Genomic DNA, 24,171 nt, shown 5'->3' with positions numbered 1-24,171 from the left:
CAGAGCTCTCAGAACAACGTTGATTCAGTTTTTCATTCATTCTTCTATTCTCTAGAAAAGGTAAGTGGAAATATCTATATTTTCCCTGTTCAAATCAAAACCGTGACCTTTATTTTGAAACAGGAAGGCATTGTCACAGCAGCGTTATTTTTTCCCACCCGCATTATGTGAAGTCCCACCCCTATTTTGCCTCTGATTGGCTCTGATGTTGATATATAAGAAGCCTAACCAATCAAATCAGCTAAGGCAGCAGGAAGTAGCCTATCAGACAAACCAGAGGGCGGGGCTTCGCGGATTGCGGGTGGGTTTTGCAGCTACGCTCTAAATTAGCTTATATCTAGCTTGACACTCATGCTATCGCTAACAAACCAGAAAAGCTAAGAAAAAAATGCTAGTAACATGACCGTAACTTCCCCCAGTGTTAACCGACTGACCCTGACCTATGACCACAGTTTAAGATAATAACACGTATGCCATTTGTTGTCACTAAAATCTTTGTATTATCTTCATATTAAATTAAATTTAATATCAAAAACGAAGTACGTGCCGTGCCTAGCAAACAACTAACGTTAGCTTATGTCGAGTTAGCAGCCTGTGTTTACATGAGGGTGTCGATGGAAAAGTACCAAGCAAGCAAATGATTTACATAAAATAATCTGAGTACACATTGCTGTCAGGTGTCATCACAGTTACATATTTGCCAGAGGAAAAAATCAGTTAGTGCCCATTGTCAACAAAACCTACGTTTCAATCTTCATTTTCAGACTATTTGGAAAAATGTATTGTTTGTCTCATGGAAAATAACAGATTAATCTTATTATTATTATAATGGACAAATTCCATATGTAAATTAACAGCTAAGAAACCATGCTTTATTGCATTTAGCAATGAGATCAAACAATACATTCAATCAATTCAATCCTCTTTAAAACCAAAACCAATTATAACTGTAACACATTGTGCTATGTTAAAAGTCTTTATATAGTTCCCACCCCCCTAGCGTTAATTTCTAATTGTAAAGTGTACATTTTCTTTTACATATACATTTACTTTTGTTTGCATTTGTTATATATATCGTACGTTAATTTTTTTTAAACAGGCAGCTAAAATTAAATTGTTAAATGTATTGCTGCTAATGGCAGTGTAAAAAAATGTTTCTGAGCTTCTCTTATTTAAAATGATTGAAAAATAATAATGCATTTACGTCATGCTGTATGTAATATACATTTTAAACCTGATTTTAAAAAGATTAAGCTGTTAGAATAAAGATTGTGATAAATTGTGATACGGTGACGTCTGCAGTTTCTTCAGCCGACCACTAGATGGCGACAAAAAAGAACAGCGCCAATGTTTCTTCAATGTTATTTACAGTTCAAATGCTAAATATCCATGGAGCAATAACAGTGACATAAGTATGAATAAATAACTACATTTAAAAAATCATTAAATGCATGAATAAATGAAAAACAAATACATTTTGGTAATGAAAAAGGACGTTTTTTTCCTAAACTTCCATGACTTATCTTTTATTTAGGCTATTTCTTTCTTTCTTTCTTTCTTTCTTTCTTTCTTTCTTTCTTTCTTTCTTTCTTTCTTTCTTTCTTTCTTTCTTTCTTTCTTCATACATTCATTAATTTATGCACTTGTGCATTTATTTATTTATGCATTTCTGTGTTTGTATGTTGATAAGATAGGAGGTCATAACCTCAGTCTACCCTTGTAGATCTATGTTGACTGATGTGATTCCAGGAACCAGGAAAATAATGGAATTACCAAAATTTGCAAAATAAAAAAAGAGGTATTTCTAATATTTTGACAACATAATAGAAATATATTTCAATGCACTGTGTTCCCATACGCAGCAACTTCACTAATTGCAGCTGAAAAAATAAATAAATAATAATATATATATATATAGACAGTAATCGAGTCAACTCCAGAATAGAAGATTACAAGCAGTGGAGTACTTGAGTATTTTCCATTTTCTGCTTCTACTCCACTATATATACTTTATTTACTTACTGATGATTAATTCATAACATATGTTCATATATACTTTCAGATTAAACATACCAGGTTAAATAATTAAATTAGATTCAACATTCAAATGTATTGTATATGTTAATGCATTAGAGAAAATAATTCAATGATAAAACACTATGAATATAAATCTTATATATATTATATTATATTAAATCACCAGCTGCTGAATTGCCTTGTTACTGAACGGTGCTACAACAAACTTACCTACCTTCACTTTTGAGATTTCTGCTAATAATACTTTTCTACTGTTCCTTGTGAAAAAGTGTGAATTGAAGACTTGTATTTACATGAAGGATTTCTTGAGAGACTCACACATATAGGATTCATTAAGGGGCTCCTCTGTGGGATCACGTTTCACAGGGTTCATTGGGTTCATAATTAAAGGAATAGTTTGACATTTTAGGAACTACACATTCGCTTTTTTGCAAAGAGATGAGCGATCACACTGTGTAATCTTTGTATGGTAAAATGATTAGAACAAAGAAAGAATAAGGATATTTCCTTAAATAGGCTGTTGATATAAATATTGATTGCTTTGCACTCATACAAGGCTGCCTCATTTAAAGTGTATTTTACTCGACTTTATGCCTTCTATTTATTTTTAACTTTATTTTATTCTACTTTATTATTATTTATTCTACTTTCATTTTTTAAAATCTTATTGTATTATTATTATCAGCCATCAGACTGTACACCACCACAGCTCCCAGTACCTCCTCACATGTATATAATCTCAGGAATTTCTGCATATTGTACTTTTTTTTATTGCAGATTTATTTACACAGTAAATAAAATATACTTATCTTATATTAATATTCATTTTATGTCTATTTTCATGTGAAACATTCAGTGCATGTACTTATTAAGTACTTCAAGCTGCATTTCTTGTATGACAGGTGCTACATACAAGTTTTATTATTATCAGTATTGGGGAGTAACTAGTTACATGTAACAGCGTTATGTAATGAGATTACAACATACATGTAACTGTAATCCGTTACAGTTACTGAAACATGTGTAATTAAAGTACAATTACTCATGAACATGTTGAAAAACAGGGTTACATCTGAAGTCAGATCTTTAACATTTTGCTCAAAAGGGGTTTTCCCTCATTTTTAAATATGTTACTGAATACATAGGCTATATTGCTGTTTTTAATTCTTTGTAAATAATAACAAGCCAATGCCAGACTTTTGACTTTTTTCATGAAATATCTTTATTTTATATTCCAAAATCTACATGAACTAATGAATACATTTGCAAATGAGAGATAAATATTACTTTATTAAAAATGATCTCCCTTATAAATCATGTCAGTATCCATGAAAAACACCTGAACTTAGATTTAATGGGTACCCTTACCCTTACAGTTGAATATATTCGTCAGAAAATGAGAAAAGTAATTAAATGTAATACGTTTCATTAGTTTGATTAAGTGATTGAAACAGTTACATTACTTATTGCATATTTGAATAGAGTTACTAATAATCTGTAACCTATTACATCAACTAAATGAGCCAAACTGCTGACTAAACGCTGCTTTATTTTTGTCTTGTGCTCACATGGCAGTGAGTCCTCCTCCTCCTCTGTTGGCGTTTTGGTATTCATTGAATTTACTCCGCTCCTCTTGAAGTTTGTCCCTTAGTGCGATCCGTCGTTCTACAGAAGAAGACGAAGAAGAAGAAGAAGAAGAAAAAAAAAGAAGCGGAGCCTGAGAGCGACGCTAGCGGACTCCTGCAGCTGATGTACCGCTGGCCCGAAAATGGAGAGCGACACCGCTGTCAGGAGAATAAAACAAATCGGGACACTGAGTTATGTACCGGGAGATGACGACGGCTCCCGGGACCGGTGCGGGGACAACGGCTACAACGGTGACGCGAAGAGGAAACCCGAAGTGAGCTTGTACTTGCTGCGGGAAGGGCTGGCTGCCTCCCTGGTGTCTGTGTTTATTTTGGTGCTGTGGGGACTTGTTCATTTGTCGTTACAGCAGCTCGTCATTGGAAAGCCGAGTGGCGACTTCAACGCGGTGAGAGCCAGGTGAGTTGAGCGTACATGTCGAAGTAGCGGTCTTCACAGCTAACCTTTCCTCTAGTTTGGCAAACAGACCCGCCTAGAAACCACTACCGGGTGTCCCCTCCGCCTCCCAGGTAACCTGCATGGCTGACAGGTGTTCCAACGGTTTCTAACGGCTGCCTCGAGCACTCATCTGCAATCTCGTGCTCACAAACTAGTTAGATGACTCCGCGAGACACAAACATACATCGTCATCATTATTGTTATTATTCCTCTAAAGTCTAAAAAAACAAACGTGTCAAATGTTAAATAAATGAATGAAAAGGGTGCTCGGGTGAGGTAATGTAACACAATAGTTGATTTGAATAATACATTTCATACACAAAAGCAATTAAAAGTGGATTACGTAATGCAGTTAAACATAAAAACAGGACAGATAGCCAAAAGACACTGAAGGACACATTGAAAGGAGCTGGAACAAAGAAAAAGAAATCAAAGAAATAAACAGGTAGGCCTAAAAAAAAAAAGTCAATTATTTCATAAAACTAAAATTGTAAAAGCTTACTAGAAACTCACTGTAAACACAACTGTTGGATATACAGTCAGGTAGATCTAAAATGATTAGATGATAGACTTAAAATCAATTGCTTAAGTTGGAAATCAATGTTAATATCAAGCAAAAATGACACAAGGGCATTTTCTGCCTTTCTTTGTTTTATGGGTCAATGACGTATAAGGATTTACAACAACTCAATTTTAGAATAATAAAAACAAGCATATCTAATGCAGTAGTTCAAACATTCACAATGTTGTGTACCTGAAAATTCATATTACAATTTGAAAGTGTTTTTAGTGGGTTTTTCAAGATTAATTGGCACTGGCCTTAAAAAAAGTCATGTGGTGCGACCATGATTCATCTTGAAATAAATTAATTTACTTAACACGCTTCACATCTTATTTTACAAGTTTTCAGTAATATAAAGTGTTTGGAAACAAAGTATTTGCATTTTTTTTTTTTTTTTTGTAAATGATGATTTTTTATTTATATAAGATATTTGAAGATGAATCATGGTCGCACCACATGACTTTTTTTTTTAAGGCCAGTGCCAATTAATCTTGAAAAACCCACTAAAATCACTTTCAATTTATAATATGAATCTTCAGGTACACAACATTCTGAATGTTTGAACTACTGCATTAGATATGCTTGTTTTTATTATTCTAAAATTGAGTTGTTGTAAATCCTTATACGTTATTGACCCTTATATCATTGTAAATGTAATATTTTTGGATTTGAATCCTCTGAAAGGAGAAGACAAGCCGACTGGTGCTTTAGGAACGTGTGATGCTTGGATATTACACAGATAAATAGATGATGAAAATGATCTCCAGTTGCAGCCCTACTTAGATTTTTTAGAATCAGCTCTTTTGGAAATTGCGTCAACTCAGGGATTGAGGAAGGTCAGGATCAAGGTTGCAATGCTGATGAAAACTTGGAAACACCAGCCTAAACTTAACCGCCCTATTCACAACCAAACACACGTTCAATGTTAAAATGATAAGAATGCTAAAACATGCGTTAAACAACCTCTTAACCACACAGTACAGCAGCAGCTTTTTTATCAGGGCAGGAGACGCAGGGATTATGGCACTGAATCTGAGGTCAGCAGGGCTGTGTGGTTGAGCTCTTGAAAGTGCTGTGTGGCAGGATTTGCCATCATTTGGCTGGTTTCTCCACAAATGAGTCAGGCATGCTGCATTTGAACTGATTAGGGCTCTGAGCTTCTTTGGTCACAATCATGGCTTTCATGAGTCCATGCCCTACAAATCCAGATTTTAAGTTATGAACATAAAACAGTCCCCTTAGAGGCTGCAGTAAAGAACGAGTGAAAGCAGCAGTTCAGACAACGTCTTTAAAGTCATCTGCTGCCACTTTTACATCTAAAGAGAAACTACATGCAGGAGAGGGATATTGTGATTTACGAGTCTAAAGCAGAACAAAAATTGGAAAAACAATACATTAACAGTTTTGAATCCCCTCGTTGTAACATCTGGACTACAACACATGGCTTCACCCACCGGGGTCCAATGGGAGATACCACTTCTAAAGTTATCTCACTGGTGGCTCTGAGCAGCAGCTGTCACAGCAGCTCCTCTGCCGGTGTGTGCAGTGGAGCTAACACACTGGCGTTTCATGAGCAGCTGCAGCAAACACGACCAACAGCTGCTTTAAAAAAAAAAAAAGAAAATATCAGGAGTAAAAGCATCGTTTTTTAACTGTCCCATATTAACATTCTGGAAACTTCAGACCTCAAGTTGGTATTTTATCTTTATTTCCTGTTCTGCTTCTGTTGAGGGAGCCTGTCCAGTGAAGATAAGATAAGGCACATAGATAAGGTCAAAGTAATGTACAATCATGGCTCTCTATATCCTGTAAATCATAACAGTGAGTCAACTCAAGACTCGGGTCACATAACAACATAACAATTATATCCTGTTTGTTTTTAAAGATACATTTATTTGAAAGAATGACAAACAGGTTAAATCCTTACCTCAGTACATGCGTCATGTGTTTTTTTAAAGTTGCTCCACTCGTCCCTTAAAAACATATGATGTTACTTGTAGAATTACAACTAATTATTTATTATTTTCAGTCATCTTTTGGTTCTTGTTACAGTTTTCTATAATGCTAGTAAAGTATTCAAATAGCTTTTTATTCTGACCAAACAGTCAAAAACAAAAAGATAATCAATTGACCGTCATAGAAGACACATTAAAGATGCTTTTTTTTTTTCTTTTTTCTTTTTACATTTTACCCGGAAACAACTTGAAAAATGACTCATGACACTTAATCAATCCGTCATTTAATCAATAGTCTGCTGGAATAAAAGCAGAAGTTCCTCCAGAGACAATGTTTGTCTTCTTCGAGCCAAATGTAACAGTATGTTCTCGCATTGATTTAAATTTAGCAGTAACAGTGTCGGTCGACATGTAGGAGAGACTTGAACCTGGTTTCACTTCAGCTCATCATTTCATTGTAATCAGACTGAAAATGTTGATCTACATCCCACATCTTCAGGAAATGTGCCTGACCTAGATGAACTTTTGAAACCTAAAGGTGGTTTTGGACTGTGACCTTTGAGCGACAGTGTACTAATGATATATGCTGATGATGTTTTGATGGAATAAATAGGTTTGGTTTACTTCCACAAGGAGTAAACAGCACAACAATATTCTCTCTCTCTCTCTCTGCTTCACCACACAATCCAGACGGCACTTGGAGCAGATCACCAGCGTGGGCCCTCGGCCGGTGGGCAGCCAGGAGAATGAAGTACTGACAGTGGGCTACTTATTGGAGCAGATTGAGAAGATCCGGGTGGAGACAGCAGCGGGTCCACATCAGCTCACAGTGGATGTGCAGCGACCCACCGGCTCTTTCTCTATTGACTTTCTCGGAGGCTTCACCAGCTTCTATGACCGAGTCACCAATATTGCCGTCAGGCTGGAGCCCAAGGATGGGGCGCAGCATCTCATGCTGGCCAACTGCCACTTTGACACAGTGGCCAACAGTCCAGGTATAAAAGCTTTCCTCCTCCTCCTGAACAAAGCTTCCTTTTTCTCTTTGTGAGCCCTTACTGAAAACAGTGAAAATGAGCGAGCTTTCTGATGATGAAGGGATATAAAAGAACTGGTGTAGCAAGCATGCACCTTCTGTATATCTGTCTTTGATTTCAACTTCTCAAATCTGCTTTTGCAACCTCTCTTGGGTATCGCAAATCTGCACCCTCACGCTCGGCTTGATTGTTGTGCAGAAGTGATGACTGATTTATTGACCTTTTACTACAGGATGCCATAAGGAAAGATTTCAAGCAGTGGAAGATCTTACTGATCTAAAAAGCAGTTTACAACAAGTTTCTTTGTATTTCCCATTGACATTTCTAATCATCACACCCTCACAGATACTGCACCTCTTGTCTTCACAGTGTGTAGAAGTCATTGGTTTCCAATCTGCAAGTCCTCAAGTGTTTCAGTGATCATAATACCCTCACTTGTGTCCCTAGTCGTTCACCATAGTCATGTGGATTGCATATAAACAGCCGTAACAAGCCAATAGTGAAAGTGAAGATCTAAAATGCTTCTTGTAAATGATTACAGACCAGTCACATTGTGCTTTTACAGGAAGCTGCTTCTAGCGGTCAGGTGATCATATCAAGACTGTGTAATAACAGGGTTTGTTGATGATATGTAACACACTGCAGTACCTAACACTTCCTTGTTTAGTTTTATTTCTGGGTTTTTCTCCACACCCTAAAGCCTATTGGAGGAACACACACATACACACACGGCTTCACCGGCAAAAGGAAATTGATTCAAGAGGTGTGGACTGAGAAGATACGCACACATTTCCATGTCCATCGCTGCCTGCCAACCTTTTGATTTCTCGGAAATACAAACCCTTGATCATTTAAAAATAGTACTAGGTAAAAAAAACACACATATTTCTGTGCATAGATCGGCACCTGTGTTGATAATTGTGTGCCTATAATAACTTTTTTTCCAGTCACAGGTGAACACTTCAGGCTTTCATATGTACATGCCGTCCCCAGAGTCCCACACTACCTTTTGGGGACAAGGATTAATATTTCTCTCACATAAGTGGCAATGACAGCAGCATCAGTAGTGTGAATGGGGCCTAGACAGACAGCAAACGAGCCCTCCCGCTCCCCCATCTCATGATCACATTCAATCCAGAAAGCCGGAGCACATGATGTCTCAGTTTCCCTCTCTGATCTTTGGGTCATTTTTTTCCTCTCTCTCTCTCTCGCCTTTCTTCAAATTCACTCTCAGAAAATTGTGTTCCTTAATGTGAACCTGTCTAATCTTTCTGCATCACATGCTCTATTCACATGCTTTCTTTTCTTTTTCCTCTCACCGTTACCCATTTTTCCTCTCTGCTCTCACCACCATAGAAGCAGTGGGAGCTGGTTCACTACCAGGTCGTCACATTCTTTACATGTTTGCACACATGGTCTGCTCCACTCATTTCCATGTGTGTGTGTGTGTGTGTGTGTGTGTGAATTTATGTAATTTATACTTCAGAGTTATATGCACTCTCATACACTTGCATTTTTATATCTCACACTGAGCAGCAGGCTCAGAACAGACTGGTTGGAAAATGTTGCCTGATGCAAATGTGAATGGAAACGAGGAGCCTGAATTGTCCTCATTGTGTATGTATTTTGATATTTTTGACACACATACAGTCCACTGGTTTCCTTGTGTTAGGTGCCAGTGATGATGCAGTGAGCTGTGCAGTAATGCTGGAAGTCCTCCATTCTCTGGCCAACCAGTCTACTCCTCTTCACCATGGTGTTGTCTTCCTCTTCAATGGAGCTGAGGAAAATATCCTGCAGGTAAAATGAAGTGCCACATATTTTACACTTTAAAATGTTGGACTAGCATGTCCACAGCTCTCTAATTTAAAACCTCTCCCTTTTTGCTGTTCTTATTTTCTCTGTTACAATAACTCTTCCTCTCTTCTTTTTTTTTCTCTCTCTCTCTCTCTCTCTCTCTCTCTCTCTCTCTCTCTCTCTCTCTCTCTCTCTCTCTCTCTCTCTCTCTCTCTCTCTCTCTCTCTCTCTCTCTCAGGCCAGTCATGGTTTCATTACTCAACATCCGTGGGCCAAGCAAGTGAGAGCCTTCATTAACTTGGAGGCTGCAGGTGTTGGGGGCAAGGAGGTTGTTTTCCAGACAGGTACTGAACCATTTACACCGTCTTTGACAAACGGGTGTGGTTTCTTCAGTTTGTTGACTTTTCCTCTTGTTTGCTTCCTCTGCATATGTTTATGTACATGCAGCCTCTTGGCAACATTGCCTTCTCCTATAACTAAAAAGATTGCAAATAAGGAGAGTATGAAGTTGATCATGTTGCTGCTGGAGTACTGAGAATTACTATCAAAGTCTGTATTGTGAACCTACAGTATCTGCCCTTGTTCTGACCATTTATCTTTTGGCTGGCTGCCACCATTCAGTATCTGTGGATTGCTAGCAGCCTGAACTGCCTGTAACATTTACATTTACAGTTAATATTTTAGACACCATCTGATACTCTTACTCAGCTCCACTGATGTGTGCAACACATTAAACAAGCAACAAAGGCCTACATCCCTAAATCCATAAATGACTAATGGTAATGGTAAACTGAGGAAGGTGAGACAACTGTCAAACAGCTTTTACTTCCCGTTCCACAACAGGTCCAGAGAACCCGTGGCTGGTTCAGGCGTACGTTAATGCAGCAAAACACCCCTTCGCCTCTGTTGTCGGCCAGGAAGTCTTTCAGAGTGGCATCATCCCCTCTGACACCGACTTCCGCATCTACAGGGACTTTGGTAACATCCCAGGTAAAGAAACACAGAGCGCCCATATGGAAACTAAAGAGCCTTTCATCATACAGCTGATAGAAAGCAAACACGTTTTCATCTAGTATATTTTTTTCTCTTCTTTTTATTCTATTGAATTCTTCTCATTCTATATATATTTGTGTTTTCTTTTTTACAGGCATTGATCTGGCTTTCATTGAGAACGGTTTCATCTACCATACAAAGTATGACACTGCGGACAGAATCCTGACAGACTCGATACAGCGAGCCGGTACGCAAAATCCCACACATGCATCCATACTCAAGCAAATAGATTCAGAAGCTGGTAGCTGATGGGTGCGTGTGACTGTCACAGTGAGTCACGGTCTCTGCAGCAGAAGACTTTCATGGTTTAAGTGACTGCCAACACACTTTTTCTGTCACAAACACATGCAGTGCATTTCAGTTTTATCCTTCAACCTCCATTTTCAGACTGGTCAGCACTTTGCTAATCTCATTATTTCGCTGAGAATTAAACGATGCACACACACACACACATACATACTGTACATACCAGCCACAGGCATGTACTGTTGCACTTGTGCTTGTTTACCACGTGCATCTGCTTTGCTGAATCACTTTGCTTTACTTAGCAGTGAATCCAGTCAGTCAGCACTAAAAACCTGAGACAGCTGGCATCTTTCTTCTCCCTCAGCAGCTACTGGACAACCTCCCTCCCCTTCTTCTGCAGACAGCAACTTGCTGTGAAAGGCATGAATTATTAGGGAGCGAGATTTCAGAGCTTCTGTAGAACGTATTTTTAGTTTGTGAAAAGGAGGCATAACAGTTTTGTAAGGCGGAGACTAGATACAGCGCAGGGAAAGGTGAGAGAAGACACACCAGTAGCTTTGCTCTTTTGTTGCCCGTGATTTAAATATTTAAAGTTCCCCCATAACTCAAAAATGCTTTTTTTTTGCTTATAGTTTCTTTAGTTGAATGTTGGAGCTTCACTGTGCAGAATGATGTACGAGCAGAGTTTTACGCTAAAAGGCTGCTGAGTTTAAGGGGCGGGCTTATGAGCATCACAACTAGTTTGGAGAGTAATCATGGTCGAGTATGTAACTTATATAAGTATGATATGGAAACTTGAAGCCTCCAGTGCACATACACTCAGAATGGAGTACGAGACATCTTTTGTCCATCTGTTAAACTTTTGAAATGAACAATATTTACATATTGACTGATTTTCTGGAGTAAGAAGGAACAGATGGAATTTTAATGAGGTAATTGTGCTTTTTTTTTTGAGGGAAAAAACACATTGGATACATATCCCTACTCCGTATGTTATATATCTTACAAGATGTCTGGAGGGGATCTTTAACTCTACAATTATACAACTGCTTTGGGACAAAAGGAACAAGTTGCAAGTTTAGCATCGCTTTAATATGTAGATTCACTGTAAAGATAATATACATACATAAATAAGAGAATGGCAGTATAACCATTTTATCAATGTTACTATGGAACAGAATTATAGCGTATGATTCATTAGATGTAACCGTATAATGGTTTAGGTCAGAAAAGTTGGTGAATCTCAAAGCAGTGATAAGCGGTGAACCCCCACAAGAACAAGTAGAAGTTGTACTCTCAGTTGTTTACACTGACAACACAGAGCCTACCAGGCGGAAGAACAATGGAGCTTTGTCTCGCCTGTGTGCTTCTGTGTGTGTGTGTGTGTGTATGTGTGTGTGCACGCGCGCTGTTAATCGTGCAGACTCGCAGGCAGCAATACATAAAAGAAACTTAGCCTCAGGCAGCAATAACCCATGCTGCGTCCTTTTACTGATCCTTCCTGTAGCCACTTTTCTGTGCCTCTACATTCAACGTCATGATTGTAACCAATAGTGCAACTGTTGTGTAACTATGAGGGGCGTAAATCAGACCTGCTCATACACGGACACACAAGCACACACACTCACTCCCACACACACATACACACACACCACCATATTGTTTCACTGACTCCGCCGTTTGGAGCATGAATCATGTTTGCTCACACAAGCTGTACACCACTTAACTCTCTTTATACTGCGATCATTCTCACTGTGTAATCATGTGTATAAGACAGAATAATGGTGTTTTAAAGAGAGAATATTATTGTAGTAGTGAGAGTATTAGTGGCCTGAAATGTCATTCATTCATCTATTTTTATACTGTAAACCAATAAAATACATTTTTATCCAATTTAATTTAATTCATATTGTTGGTGATGTAACAGAGAGTTTGTAGGCTCAATACACAATAACAGCGCTTCATTTTCTACTATGTGCTTTTTCATGTTAGTTTAATTATTGACATGGTTTGGCGTGTGCATGCCTGTGGTTTTATTTCTGCAGAACATCTAAGGTCTAGGTGACCATATAGGAACGTTAACGGCCACAACCTCTTTACAGTCAGTCCTTTCTGGTCCGATGGTTCCAATGAGTCAACAATCAACTCTGTCTACTGCATGTGATGTGTCAGCTCTGCAAACCACAATCCCTTTTTGTCACTTTCACATTCAGTCACACCAACAGTTTCCTGATTGTGTAGGCAGACTTGCACATGTTGGAAAAAACCACAATAAAACAATTTATTTTCCAGTTTTTCTACTTCCTTGAATCCGAGCCAGTCTTGGTTTTAAGTCAGGATCAGGCCTTTGTATACTTTTATTATGTTTCATCTTTTGACTTCCTCACTTCTAAACTCGCTTCCTGTGTCTAGGCGACAACATCCTGGCGGTCCTGAAGTACCTGGCAATGTCGGAGAAGTTGGCAGATTCCTCAGAGTATCGTCATGGCAACATGGTATTTTTTGACCTGTTAGGGGTAGTCGTGGTGGCTTACCCAGCTCGCGTCGGCACCATCCTCAACTACATGGTGGCTGCAGCTACCTTCCTTTATCTGGCCAAGAAAGCCTCGCTCCCTGGCAATGGGGGTAGGTCACAATTTCCAAAATCTGGACCAAAATGTTGAGATTGTTTTTATTTCTCTGTAGAAGGATTTGGTCAGCTGATTGTTGTACGTTCATCTCCATCTCTCTCAGGTGGTCGCTACGTGCGAGACTTGGCCTTTGCCACAGGTGTAGCGGTGCTGAGCTGGTTCGTCACTCTGCTGTCAGTGCTGATCGTAGCTCTGCTCGTCACTCTGCTGGGCCGCTCCATGTTTTGGTACAACCACTTCTATGCCTCCATCTGCCTGTACGGAGCTGCCTCCACTGGCAAGATGATCCTTGTACATACGCTGGCCAAGAACCTTTACTACGGGGTGAGAGATTTTAATATCATACATGTGTCTTTTTACTATAAACGGTAACTTTACAGGGTGTACATGCTGAATGTTGGTGTTGGTGAAGCTGTCTGTATATAAGGTGCATTTGAGATTATAATAAATTACAAACACTGCAGGTTTTACACATAGGTTTTATAGTTGTGTGTTTTTGTGAAAACCTAAATGGGAAGATTTTCGTGTACCCGTATAAGTTCAGGCCATGAGGTGAGTGTTGAAATATTTGCTGTGTTGAAGTGGAAAGAATGTTGACCAGCTGGATTAATATCTCCAACGATAAGTCTCATTCCATGAAACATTTTGAGTTCAGACTGTTTTATTTTAGTTCAGTATAATCAAATGAGTATTAATTCCTTCTCTCATTCCTTCCTTATATATACAATAGTTTCCTCCTATTATTTCTCATGATGGCTCGCTCAGCTCATGTAATGCAGACTAAAATGCAGAGAAAGCAGACAGTTCCTCTTCCTCCATCGTGATAACACAATTAGTCTTTGTGTGTGTGTGTGTGTGTGTGTGTGTGTGTGTGTGCGTGAGTGTAAACGCGTAGAGATGTTTGACAGGCAGTTATTTGTCAGTCACATGCACACACTGCTGAGAGCCAACTGACCTGTCTCTCTGTGGTTTTTTAATAGTTTATGCAGGAAGGTGAAGGTCCTGGTTTTCCATCTGTCAACACGTGGCACCTGTGCCTGCTAACAGAAAGTCCCGAAAATCTTGCATTTGCTTGAAGTATTATTCACACTGAGATGTTTTTTTCTGGTCAACCTTTTTAAGGAGCAGCTGGTTGCAGTTCAGCTTGCTTATAATGAGAACGAAGTTGAGGTTGGAAGTGTCACAAAAAAGTTGATGTTCATCTGAGGCTGCAGCTAAACCACATTATGAACTCCGGCTTATCATGGCCAGTATCCAGAAAGGACACAGTCTAACCTTTGTCCCAGACTACATGGCTTCATCTCCAGTGAAACAAAAACCTCTATTGAAAGACCAGCATACTGGGACTATGGCGTTGTTTTTTTAATGGTATTTTGTTGACAAGAGAGACACGACTGGCAAGTTTCGCTTTACAGAAAAAACAAAGAAATCATTAGTCCTGAAAGAAGATCATGAATGATTCCTGCACGAGAGCTGTTTTTTTTTTTTTTTTTTAATTTCTTGGCTTGTAGTCATTCACAATTTGGTATTCTGGTTTTAAATAAAATTACTCTGAGGCACGTAACACTGAAATTGGAGCCTCTTTGTGCACAAAAGGTCAAGATACATTGAGAGGCCTGAATTAGAAATGCTTATATGTGTTTTTATATGTAGCTACACATCAATCAAGACCAGAACTTGCTGTACAAAGCTCACCACAGACACTGGGGATGTATTTGTGTTTGCACTGATGCAAGACCATACAATGCTGCTCAGATTTGGTGTGTGTGTGTCTCTGTGTCTGTGTGTGTGTCTGTGTGTGTGTGTGTCTGTGTGTGTCTGTGTGTGTCTATGAGGGCTTTCCATATAACAGCTGTCTGAGAAATCATTCAACCAAAATGTGGCAATTTGAGAGAAGAGTTGTTGCGAGATGTTTATTTTAATTGAAGAATACTCCGCCTTGTGCACTTGTGGGATGTTGTACTTTGTAACGATATATTACGACAGCCTCTCTTTCAGCCTGCAGTAACACATAGAAAAAAATCAAGCCAGTGAATTTCCCCTGCAGTAGAGGGTTTTTTTTCCCCAAGCTCTTTGTTGGTTTTATGTTCTTTTTTTCTTTATAATTTTAGTTTCAGGATACTTGCTGAGGAGTTTCATCAAGTTATAACAATAATTCTTTGTTTATCTTTTATCCACATCAATTAAAAAAAGAAAGAAGATGCTGTTTTCATTAAAAAAATAAGCCAGTAATACTATTTGTTTCATATGTTTGAGTTTATATAAGAATTGTATAAACTTATGGACAGTTGGATCTCTTTTTAAATGAGATCATAATCTATTCATGTATGCATATTCCCTGTATGCTGAGCTGTGTCAGTGTTTTCCATGCAGGGTGTCCGTCTAGTGGAACTGGGTGATCTCTACTTCGATGTGAGCTTGCTGCTGTGGTGCTGTAGCCTGGTGTGGTTGACCCAGCGGGACCTGTGCTCAGCCTACGTACCCATGCTGATGGTGGCCTTTCCTCTGGCCACCAGACTGCTACTAGCTAAGGAATTTAAACACAGAGGTAAACGTTTAACCTCGACTCTTAACTTTATTTACAATGACAAGCAAATGATAAAAACTTAGAAAATTGGGACACATTTATAACAGAGAACTCAGTTGAATGTAAGGATTCAGGTGTTATGCCAGAGGACACTGATCTGGTCTGATATGACCAGAACCAAGAGATGAAAGTATTCTTACCCGGAAACCTGATTCCAAAACCCCATCTGCAATTAGATCAACTAGATGATCTCATTCATGGCACCGTAGATTCGGAAACTTGGATTTGCTCTAAACTACTGGGCATATATTTAGGTTAACTCTCTTTCTACCAGACTTGAGCCCATTTCAGACACGCAGCGCATGATGTAATGCCAACTTTACATGTGGCTTTGTGTCTGAGTAAGTGCCTGAATCTCTTTCTTTACATTAAAATCGTACTCTGTTGGCCACAGTGACATTTTTAGAGGTCAAAACAAAATAGAAAAAACACCCTTTTATAATTATAATTGGAATATAATGTTCCAACCAGTGGTCTCCCTCTTTGTATTTAACATTTTCACATATGCCAACTGCTTGAAATTATGAATATCCAGCAAAACGCTTTACATACAGCATGTGAGCAAATAGTAATCAATTATTTAAGCTTCAAAAACAGTTTTAAACAAACTAAAAATCCATCAGTGTTGCAGCCTCCTTCCTTCTTCTCAAGTTACACATTCCTGTGAAAAGGTCTTTACTGCACACCTACACTGTTTGATTGGGTTGAAGATGGATTGTGATACTGTAGCTGTAGGGTCTGATGGTTTAGTTTTGCTCTTGATAAACAATAAACTGTTTGTGTCTTTCTGCAGGAGCATCAGTGAAGTACAGTGTGCTCTATTTGTTGGGTCTGGCGTTGCCATACATCCACTTCATGTTCCTCATCTGGGTGGTCTTTGAGATTTTCACACCCATCATGGGTCGCAGCGGCACGGAGATACCCCCAGAAATAGTCCTGGCCACCCTCGTCACCCTGGCAACCATTTTCCTGTCCTCTTTTTTCGTAAGTGTTCCCACATTGTGCACAACAATGAACAAAAATTGGCGGTAATTTTAGAAAGACCACTGTTGTAGATTGTTCATCCAGTCACATATTGTGTTTTTTTGTTGTCTGTCGCAGCTTCATTTCATCTATTTGGTACGGAGCACTAAGTGGATCCTGGCGGGTCTGGGCTCAGTCTTCATTGTCATGTTCCTGTTGGTGTCCAGCAGTGTCTTCTTTCCTTATTCAGACGATCCAGACAGTCCACGACCAAAACGAGTCTTCCTACAGGTTAAAAGTCACAACACACACACACACACACACACACACACACACACACACACACACACACACACACACACACACACACACACACACACACACACACACACACACACACACACACAGAAGCACAAATTGTTCACATAAACATATTCATTTATTTATTTTTCCTCTTGGAAAGGGTAAGGGGGGAAAAGTGGGCATTTTTCCTGATTATTAGATTATTATAATTATGGAAAAATGTCATATTATTGAAATGAATAAAAAGAAGGAAGAAAATTTGAAGGATTTATTAAGTGTTTATTTATTTACCTGCAGCATACAACACGGACCTTCCACAATCTTGAGGGCCAGGTAGAGAGTCGAGACTCAGGTCTTTGGATCAACAGTTTTGACTACACAGGCATGCAGCACGTCACACCCCACATCCCTGACATCAACGACAGTGTTCGAACCCACTGCCGAGAGGACCGACCCTTCTGCGGTTACCCCTGGTACCTGCCGGTGAAGTTCCTCAGCAAGTCAGTAATGCGCATTCTTCTGCTCTTTGTTTAATCAGTGTTGCTTCCTGCATCTGTGCAGTATGAAGGCTGATTCTTTTCATCATTTCTGATCATATGTTTGGTGCATTTGCAGGAAGAACTGGTACCTTCCTGCTCCAGAAGTGTCTCCTAGCTCTCCGCTGGAGTTCAGCCTGCTGTCCAAAGAGGAGACCAGCTGGGGAACCATCAAGATGACGTTCAGTGTCAAAGGTCAGGAGCACTTCACGTTGACAAAGAACTAGAGAACTTTCCTTTTTGAGGAGGTGCAGATATGAGATATGTGTCATGTGACTTCAGATTGGACGTTAGCCATTTGACCGGTTCAGTGACGCATTATTTGGGAGAGCTTACAGTCAGCATCGAGATTATGAATGCAGGGAATGTTCTTGGACAAGAGTTTGACATTTTGAAACTACATTAAATTATTGAGAGTGAAAGTTCATTTGTGATCTTGGAAATAGTACAGCAATGTTACCATGGAGTCCATTTAGGGGGTTTGGATCATATCACACGAGTAGATATCCAGTATTATCCAGTCGTCATGGAAATGTTTAACCTTTCGGGACTTTATTAGCTCCTCTATGTCGGCTTTAAAAAATTCAGAAAACAGAAATTTGTCATTTTCATGACAACTGGGCAAATGTCTGCTTGAATCAGATGAAGAAGTCCTTCTGACTCCAAATTTAAAATTCAGGCTACAAGACTTTTCTGATCAGAATGAATTAAGTTTTTGTTTGGATTCCACTTACAGTTTTAGGTGTTTGCTCCTATGACCATTACAGCAATCAATAATACATATAATACATAAATATGAGATCATAAAATCTAAATAATGTATTCATTTTCCTATATCTTCCAGCACAGCTAGCTGACCTGGATATATATTGTGCATGTTAATGTGTGATTTGCTGTCCCGTGCAGGCCCAAGCCACATGTCCCTGTACCTGATGCCTCACCGAGGAGCCAGCCTCTCCACCTGGTCCTTTGGGGATGGGACACCCCAGTTTGACCTGAGTGGAGAATATTTCGTCTTCTATTCCCATGGCCTCGACGCCCCAACGTGGACCTTCTGGTTTGAAATACAGGTACTGTCTGCAGCTAAAAAGGGACATTCCGCACTTGTTGTCCTTATTAACATTTCATATCCCTGCTCTGTTATGTGAATTATTTAAACAGCTTTTGGTGAGTGGAGGTAATCTAAGAAAGCATCAGTGTTGCTTTGGTTGGAAGAAAAATTGTGATGGGATTTTTTTTTTAAGGTGATACTGACATTCCTTTGTCGGTGTTAAATATTGAACATATCCCTCTTCATACTGTTGTAACTTATGTATTTAGGACTGTGGTCCAGGCCACATTAATATGATCAGTTGCTGTGGTGGTTTTGTGCTTCTTAGACTCGAGAAAAGATGCAACAGCAGTCAGGACATCTTTCAGACCTTCCTTTCATTCCTAACATTTCTGGATTTCTGGGATGCCTGCAGGAGATCCGATCCAGCCAGAGCACAGCTGGACTGCGTTTGAGAACAAAGCATTTTTGTCATGCGAAAACCTATAAACTTTAGTTTGGAGATTTATTTGTTTGAATTACGTGACTGCGTGCCCTTCTCAGGTTTTAGATGAACATGACACCTTACAAACATCCAGCATATAAGCTAAAGGTGATGTGATTTTTCTGAGGGATGGAAAACTAGCTGTATCTGGTCCTTTCACCTCTTATATGATAGTCTGTGCTGACATATTCATGATTTTCTTTCTCTTTTTGTCAGCCTCCCAGAGACCCGGACCCATCGGGCCCTGAGGGAATAATCTCGGTTGCCATCTCCGCTCACTATTTCTTTGGGAAAGACCAGAGGACTGCTCAGCTGGAGGAAATTCTCAGCAGGTTCCCCACGTGGGCTTTTCCTTCATCTTGGGTCAGTACCTACGACATGTACCGATACTGAGGTTCCAACACTCACACTGCAGAGGCTGACGCTGAGGAGAGCTGAGGGCTACAGGGGCCCCCCCCCAAGACAGACAGACAGACAGACAGACAGAAGCGATTTCAAGGGACAATACTGAGAACTGGCCCTGCTGCCTTCTCACTCTGGCACAAACACGCACAACAACACACACTCACACACGCTGCCTCCCAGCCTGCCTGAGAGACCCCCATCACTGTGTCAGTAGGCTTAGTACTGTAGCTAACCAAGCAGGAAGACACGTCGAGGCGTGCCAGAGCTGAGCTGACCAGCTTACAGACTGACTAACTCACTGACCGACGCACCGGCCACTACAAGCCTCGTGCTCACTCCTGGGTTACTGAAACAAAGGGGTTACGTTTCTTTTTTGTTTTTTTTTGTTTTTTTTGTACTCAATCTTTCGTGCCTTTGCTTTACTCACTCCATCTCACTCCCCTCCCTGCTCTTTCTCTCTCTCGCCAACTTCCTCCGCCCTGTTCTTCCTCTCTCATGCTAACACTCTTCCTGAATGAATAACGTCGCATGACTACCTCTCCCTGCTCTCTCTTTTCATCAGCAAACCACTCGGGCCGTTCTCAGACTAGATGTTTCTCCGGCTTCCTCAGCAAAAATTAACACCACCACTAACTATCTGCACTGTAGTTGTAGCGGAATACCAATGGATCTGCTCAGGAGGGCAAACAAAGATCTGCTTTTTTGTTTCAACCCCTCTTCTGACTTTAACTGGAAACTTTGACACTTTGAAAGTCACTTTTTTCAACACCACTTGTTGTACTATGAGCAAATTTTTTTCTACTAGCTAATCAGTTAACTGTGAAGTTGCTCATCATGATTCCTCACTAAGACCCTTGATCTGCAGCACATAATGCTCCTGAGTTTCAATGAGGAATGCCAACAATCTGCTGTGATTGTCAGAGATGCAAAAGCAGATAAATGTGCCTGTTAATTGAAAAGAGAAAAAAAGAAAAGCTGGCTAAAATCAAAATGTCAAAGTGTCCCTGAAAATAGTAAGATTTTGCTCAAAGGGGAGTACTGTCTTTTTCCTATTCAGCCAAACCTCATGTCTTTCTGTTAAAGCTTGACAAACACCACAACTGGGAAGCGAAGACTTGCAGCACTCAAAAAAAAAAAACGTCCTGTGATTTAAAACGGTTCCCGAGCCTTTGAGGGGGGGAACGGGTGGGAAACCAGCAATGCAAATCCACACTCATTAACAGCGTCGGCGTAGAAACACTTTGATGTGAAGCAGAGCGTACTGACGGTGATCTACATCTGCTGTTACTGTAATAGTATTTGGATCTGTGCTGTGAGCTGTGAGCCGTCTCCAGCAGCACCAATAATCTTTTATGTAATGACAGAAAAAAGGATCCAGAGTCCATAAGACTCAACATGTTGGCTGCAGATAGAGAGAAGTTAAGCAGAACTTGGTGCATTTTCAGTCAGTTGTACTATTAAAACAAAACGGGAATAGCATGTGTGGCTACATTTGAAATTTGTCCTGAAGAAAGCAGCTATTGCTTTTAAATACCTTTTTTATGGGTAAGAACTATGTAGTTATATACAATTATATGGAAAATAGACAGTTTTTTAATTGGTTTACTTCCAATTAATTAATCCTAACTGATTCCCAGCTGTGATATTAGTATATTATTCTAGCATGCCATGTAACACATAAGGAGAATAAGGCTTTCAATGATAAATGGAAATGAGCGTTGGTTTAAATGATGCTTTTATACAAAGCAAATTCCTATTTTCCTGATTATTGGCACCAAATTACAAAGTTCTCTTCAGGATGTTATTAGAAAATTACTGAGCCATAACATGTTGCCAAAAACATTTACATACAGATGGTTTTAGGGTAAGATCTGAAATGCTGCTGCATAGAGAAACTGTTAAATAGCTAGAATGAGAAAATGATGCCAGAGGTTAAGGAGGAGGATCCAGCCAATGTGGGGCCATTACAGTTCTGACTTGACTTTTCTCTACTCTCAGTTCTCCTGAAACACGTACGTTATATCTAAAGACTGTAAGATTAGGAGTCGACGCTGCCGAGGACAGCTTAGTGTCAGCTGTCGTCCGCTCTCATTTTTGTGGTGCATGTCGCTAATATTTCGCTCATCTCACGTGGAGCTGCAGCTTGTCGTCTAGAGCTCAAGTATCGCAGCCGGTTAGTCCAGTTAGTACAGTATGACCTGTGTCTGCTTCACATAGTGGACCCCGTTGTTACAGTTTAGTTTCACCACTACCTCTACAATAATCTAAACTTACAGAGATAACGGTTATTAACGTTCTCACAAAGACTTGTTTGAATGTTATCGTTGGAAGATTTAAATAATATATATATATACGGTTGAAAAGTGAGAGAGATTGTGATGTTCTTTAAAGCATGTTTATCTGAGGGCTACCTCTCCTATAGATGTATCTAAAGAGGTCTGTTTCCATCGTGTTTGATAGATGAATTGCATCGCTACAGTCAGGATGAGCGTCCCCCCGTCCTGCCTTCAGTCCCACACACTGATGAATTCCATTAAAACACACAATAATGTCACATTGTTGCTTGCTGGCATTTTGACCCCTTTTTATATATAATCAAAGGTTGGATCAGGTTGTAAAAACTTGGGAGATTTTTTTTTTTTTTTTTTTGCACTCGGGAGATGAACTGAGCAAAAACCACCTTGTGTCTCTTGTCACCCAGCGACGCGTCCCTGTGATCCCTGTGATCCATGTCCAAAGAGACACAACATGTTTACTGTGCAACACGGACACAAACATCTCAGTGGTCTTAAAAAACGCTATCTAAGTGCCGCACCGTGCAGACTTTGTATGTATGTATGTATGTATGTATGCAAATCGTCCGTCTGTCGGGAATCACAGCCTTCAGTAGCACTCGGCAATTTGAAAAACAGATTGTCCTTCTATGCTCTTTTCTTTTTATGCATGATGTGTCAAACGGGATGAGCAAAACAGAGGGAAATCACAGCGGATTGAACTCAAGTTGGTGGGTTTATAGCCAAATGAGCCAGATGACAAAAACGATATCACCCCAAGTTCATCTAAGTGGCCAACATTAATGAGAAGTCTGTGTAGAGTTGATTAAAAAATGGAAATTCATCTGCTGAGGAAGATCATGTGATTCGATCAAAAGCTCCAAAGTCAAAAAGACTAGCAAAAAAAACGACATATATATATATACAAGATATTTGTTATTGGTTGGTGAAGATGTCGGTGTGTACAGTTTGATTTGCATATCTTATGACAATGAACAGATACTCTCCTCTATACCTGATGGAAAATTACTCAGCAATAGCTAGCAGTATTTTGTAAATTGGTTAAAACATCAGTATGGTCCTTTAATATATTCAATAACTCCTGCCTCTGTACCAGATGCTGCTGCATTAACTCTGTCCTGCTCAACAGCTGTTTAGTAATGGAGTCATTGTGAAAAGCAGCAGATAGAGAAACACTATCAGACTGACCAAGTGTTTCCTTTTGTGATCAGTCACCTCGCTCGTTTCCTTTTGAGGTTTTAACTGGCATTTTTATTGTGTTTTGTTGTCCATCAGTAGACTATGGTAGGTAATGGTTAATCAATTAACAGGGCTGTGGACGGAGCAGGAAATGATGTGTGTTAGACATGAACCACACAGGAAAAAAATCAGTCTCTTCTTTTTTAATGAAGAAAAATGATCAGCTTCTGAAATGTTTATATTTTGTCCTGAAAAGATCAAACTGACGTCACAGTGAAGTCATGTGTGATGGATTTAAGTCTGTGCTTGAGTTGATATTCAGAGCGTCTAATGGGAGAAAAAAGCTTTATTAACAAATGTAAATGAATATTTTTCTAACAATCTGTTGTGAAGTGGGATCGTCTTTGATTTTTCTGTGGGAGACTTGAAGGAAAGCAAAGAAATGGAAAATTGAGTTTTGTGTAGTAAACTTTAAAAAAAAAAAAAAAAAAAGAAAAGTCTTCAGCTTGTTCATGTGGCAGAATTTATAGGATTTGTGTTTATAGTTATAACATTAAGTGGGATGATAGTTGAATAACAAAAAGGTGCGTTTGTTCTTGATAAAAGCATAAAGGGGGGAACTGCTGTAAATGTGGGACGGAGCGGGGAGACGTGTGATGATAAAAGCTGTGAAATGGCTCATCCTACACCGTCGGTGCTCCCGCTGTGCTTTCACCGAGCGCTGCTACAGAGCTCAACGTAGAAAAAAAAAACTAACTCCGTTTTAGGATACAGCGAGTTTAAATTGTGACTTTACGACAGAATCTAATGTATTAATGTAACTCAGTTTAGACCGAGAGGCTGACCAAGCAACTGATGTTTGTTTTTGTTGTTGTTGTTGTTGTTGGACGCAGCTTCATCTTCATAACAATTAACAATCAGTAAAGGATCAAAAATAAATAAAAAAGATTTGAATCGTCCTCACACTCAAATG

At 39.4% G+C, this 24,171-nt stretch overlaps 1 protein-coding gene across 1 annotated transcript; it reads left to right on the top strand.

Moving 5' to 3' along the window:
* The first annotated feature begins 3,687 nt into the window (after positions 1-3,687).
* LOC133995089 (endoplasmic reticulum metallopeptidase 1) lies at positions 3,688-23,781 on the top strand. Its single transcript, XM_062434377.1, has 15 exons — positions 3,688-4,080; positions 7,327-7,631; positions 9,343-9,470; positions 9,706-9,811; positions 10,311-10,457; positions 10,615-10,707; positions 13,179-13,391; positions 13,500-13,720; positions 15,770-15,944; positions 16,777-16,967; positions 17,085-17,237; positions 17,547-17,749; positions 17,865-17,980; positions 18,692-18,855; positions 19,537-23,781. The coding sequence occupies exons 1-15, from the start codon at positions 3,806-3,808 to the stop codon at positions 19,711-19,713; spliced, it is 2,667 nt and encodes an 888-aa protein (XP_062290361.1). The 5' UTR covers positions 3,688-3,805; the 3' UTR covers positions 19,714-23,781.
* Positions 23,782-24,171: the final 390 nt, after the last annotated feature.

This window comes from Scomber scombrus, chromosome 15 (assembly GCF_963691925.1).
Source record: "Scomber scombrus chromosome 15, fScoSco1.1, whole genome shotgun sequence".
Classification (NCBI taxonomy): domain Eukaryota; kingdom Metazoa; phylum Chordata; class Actinopteri; order Scombriformes; family Scombridae; genus Scomber; species Scomber scombrus.
Note: the sequence above shows the minus strand (reverse complement) of the source record. Positions and strands in the feature narration are given on the sequence as shown.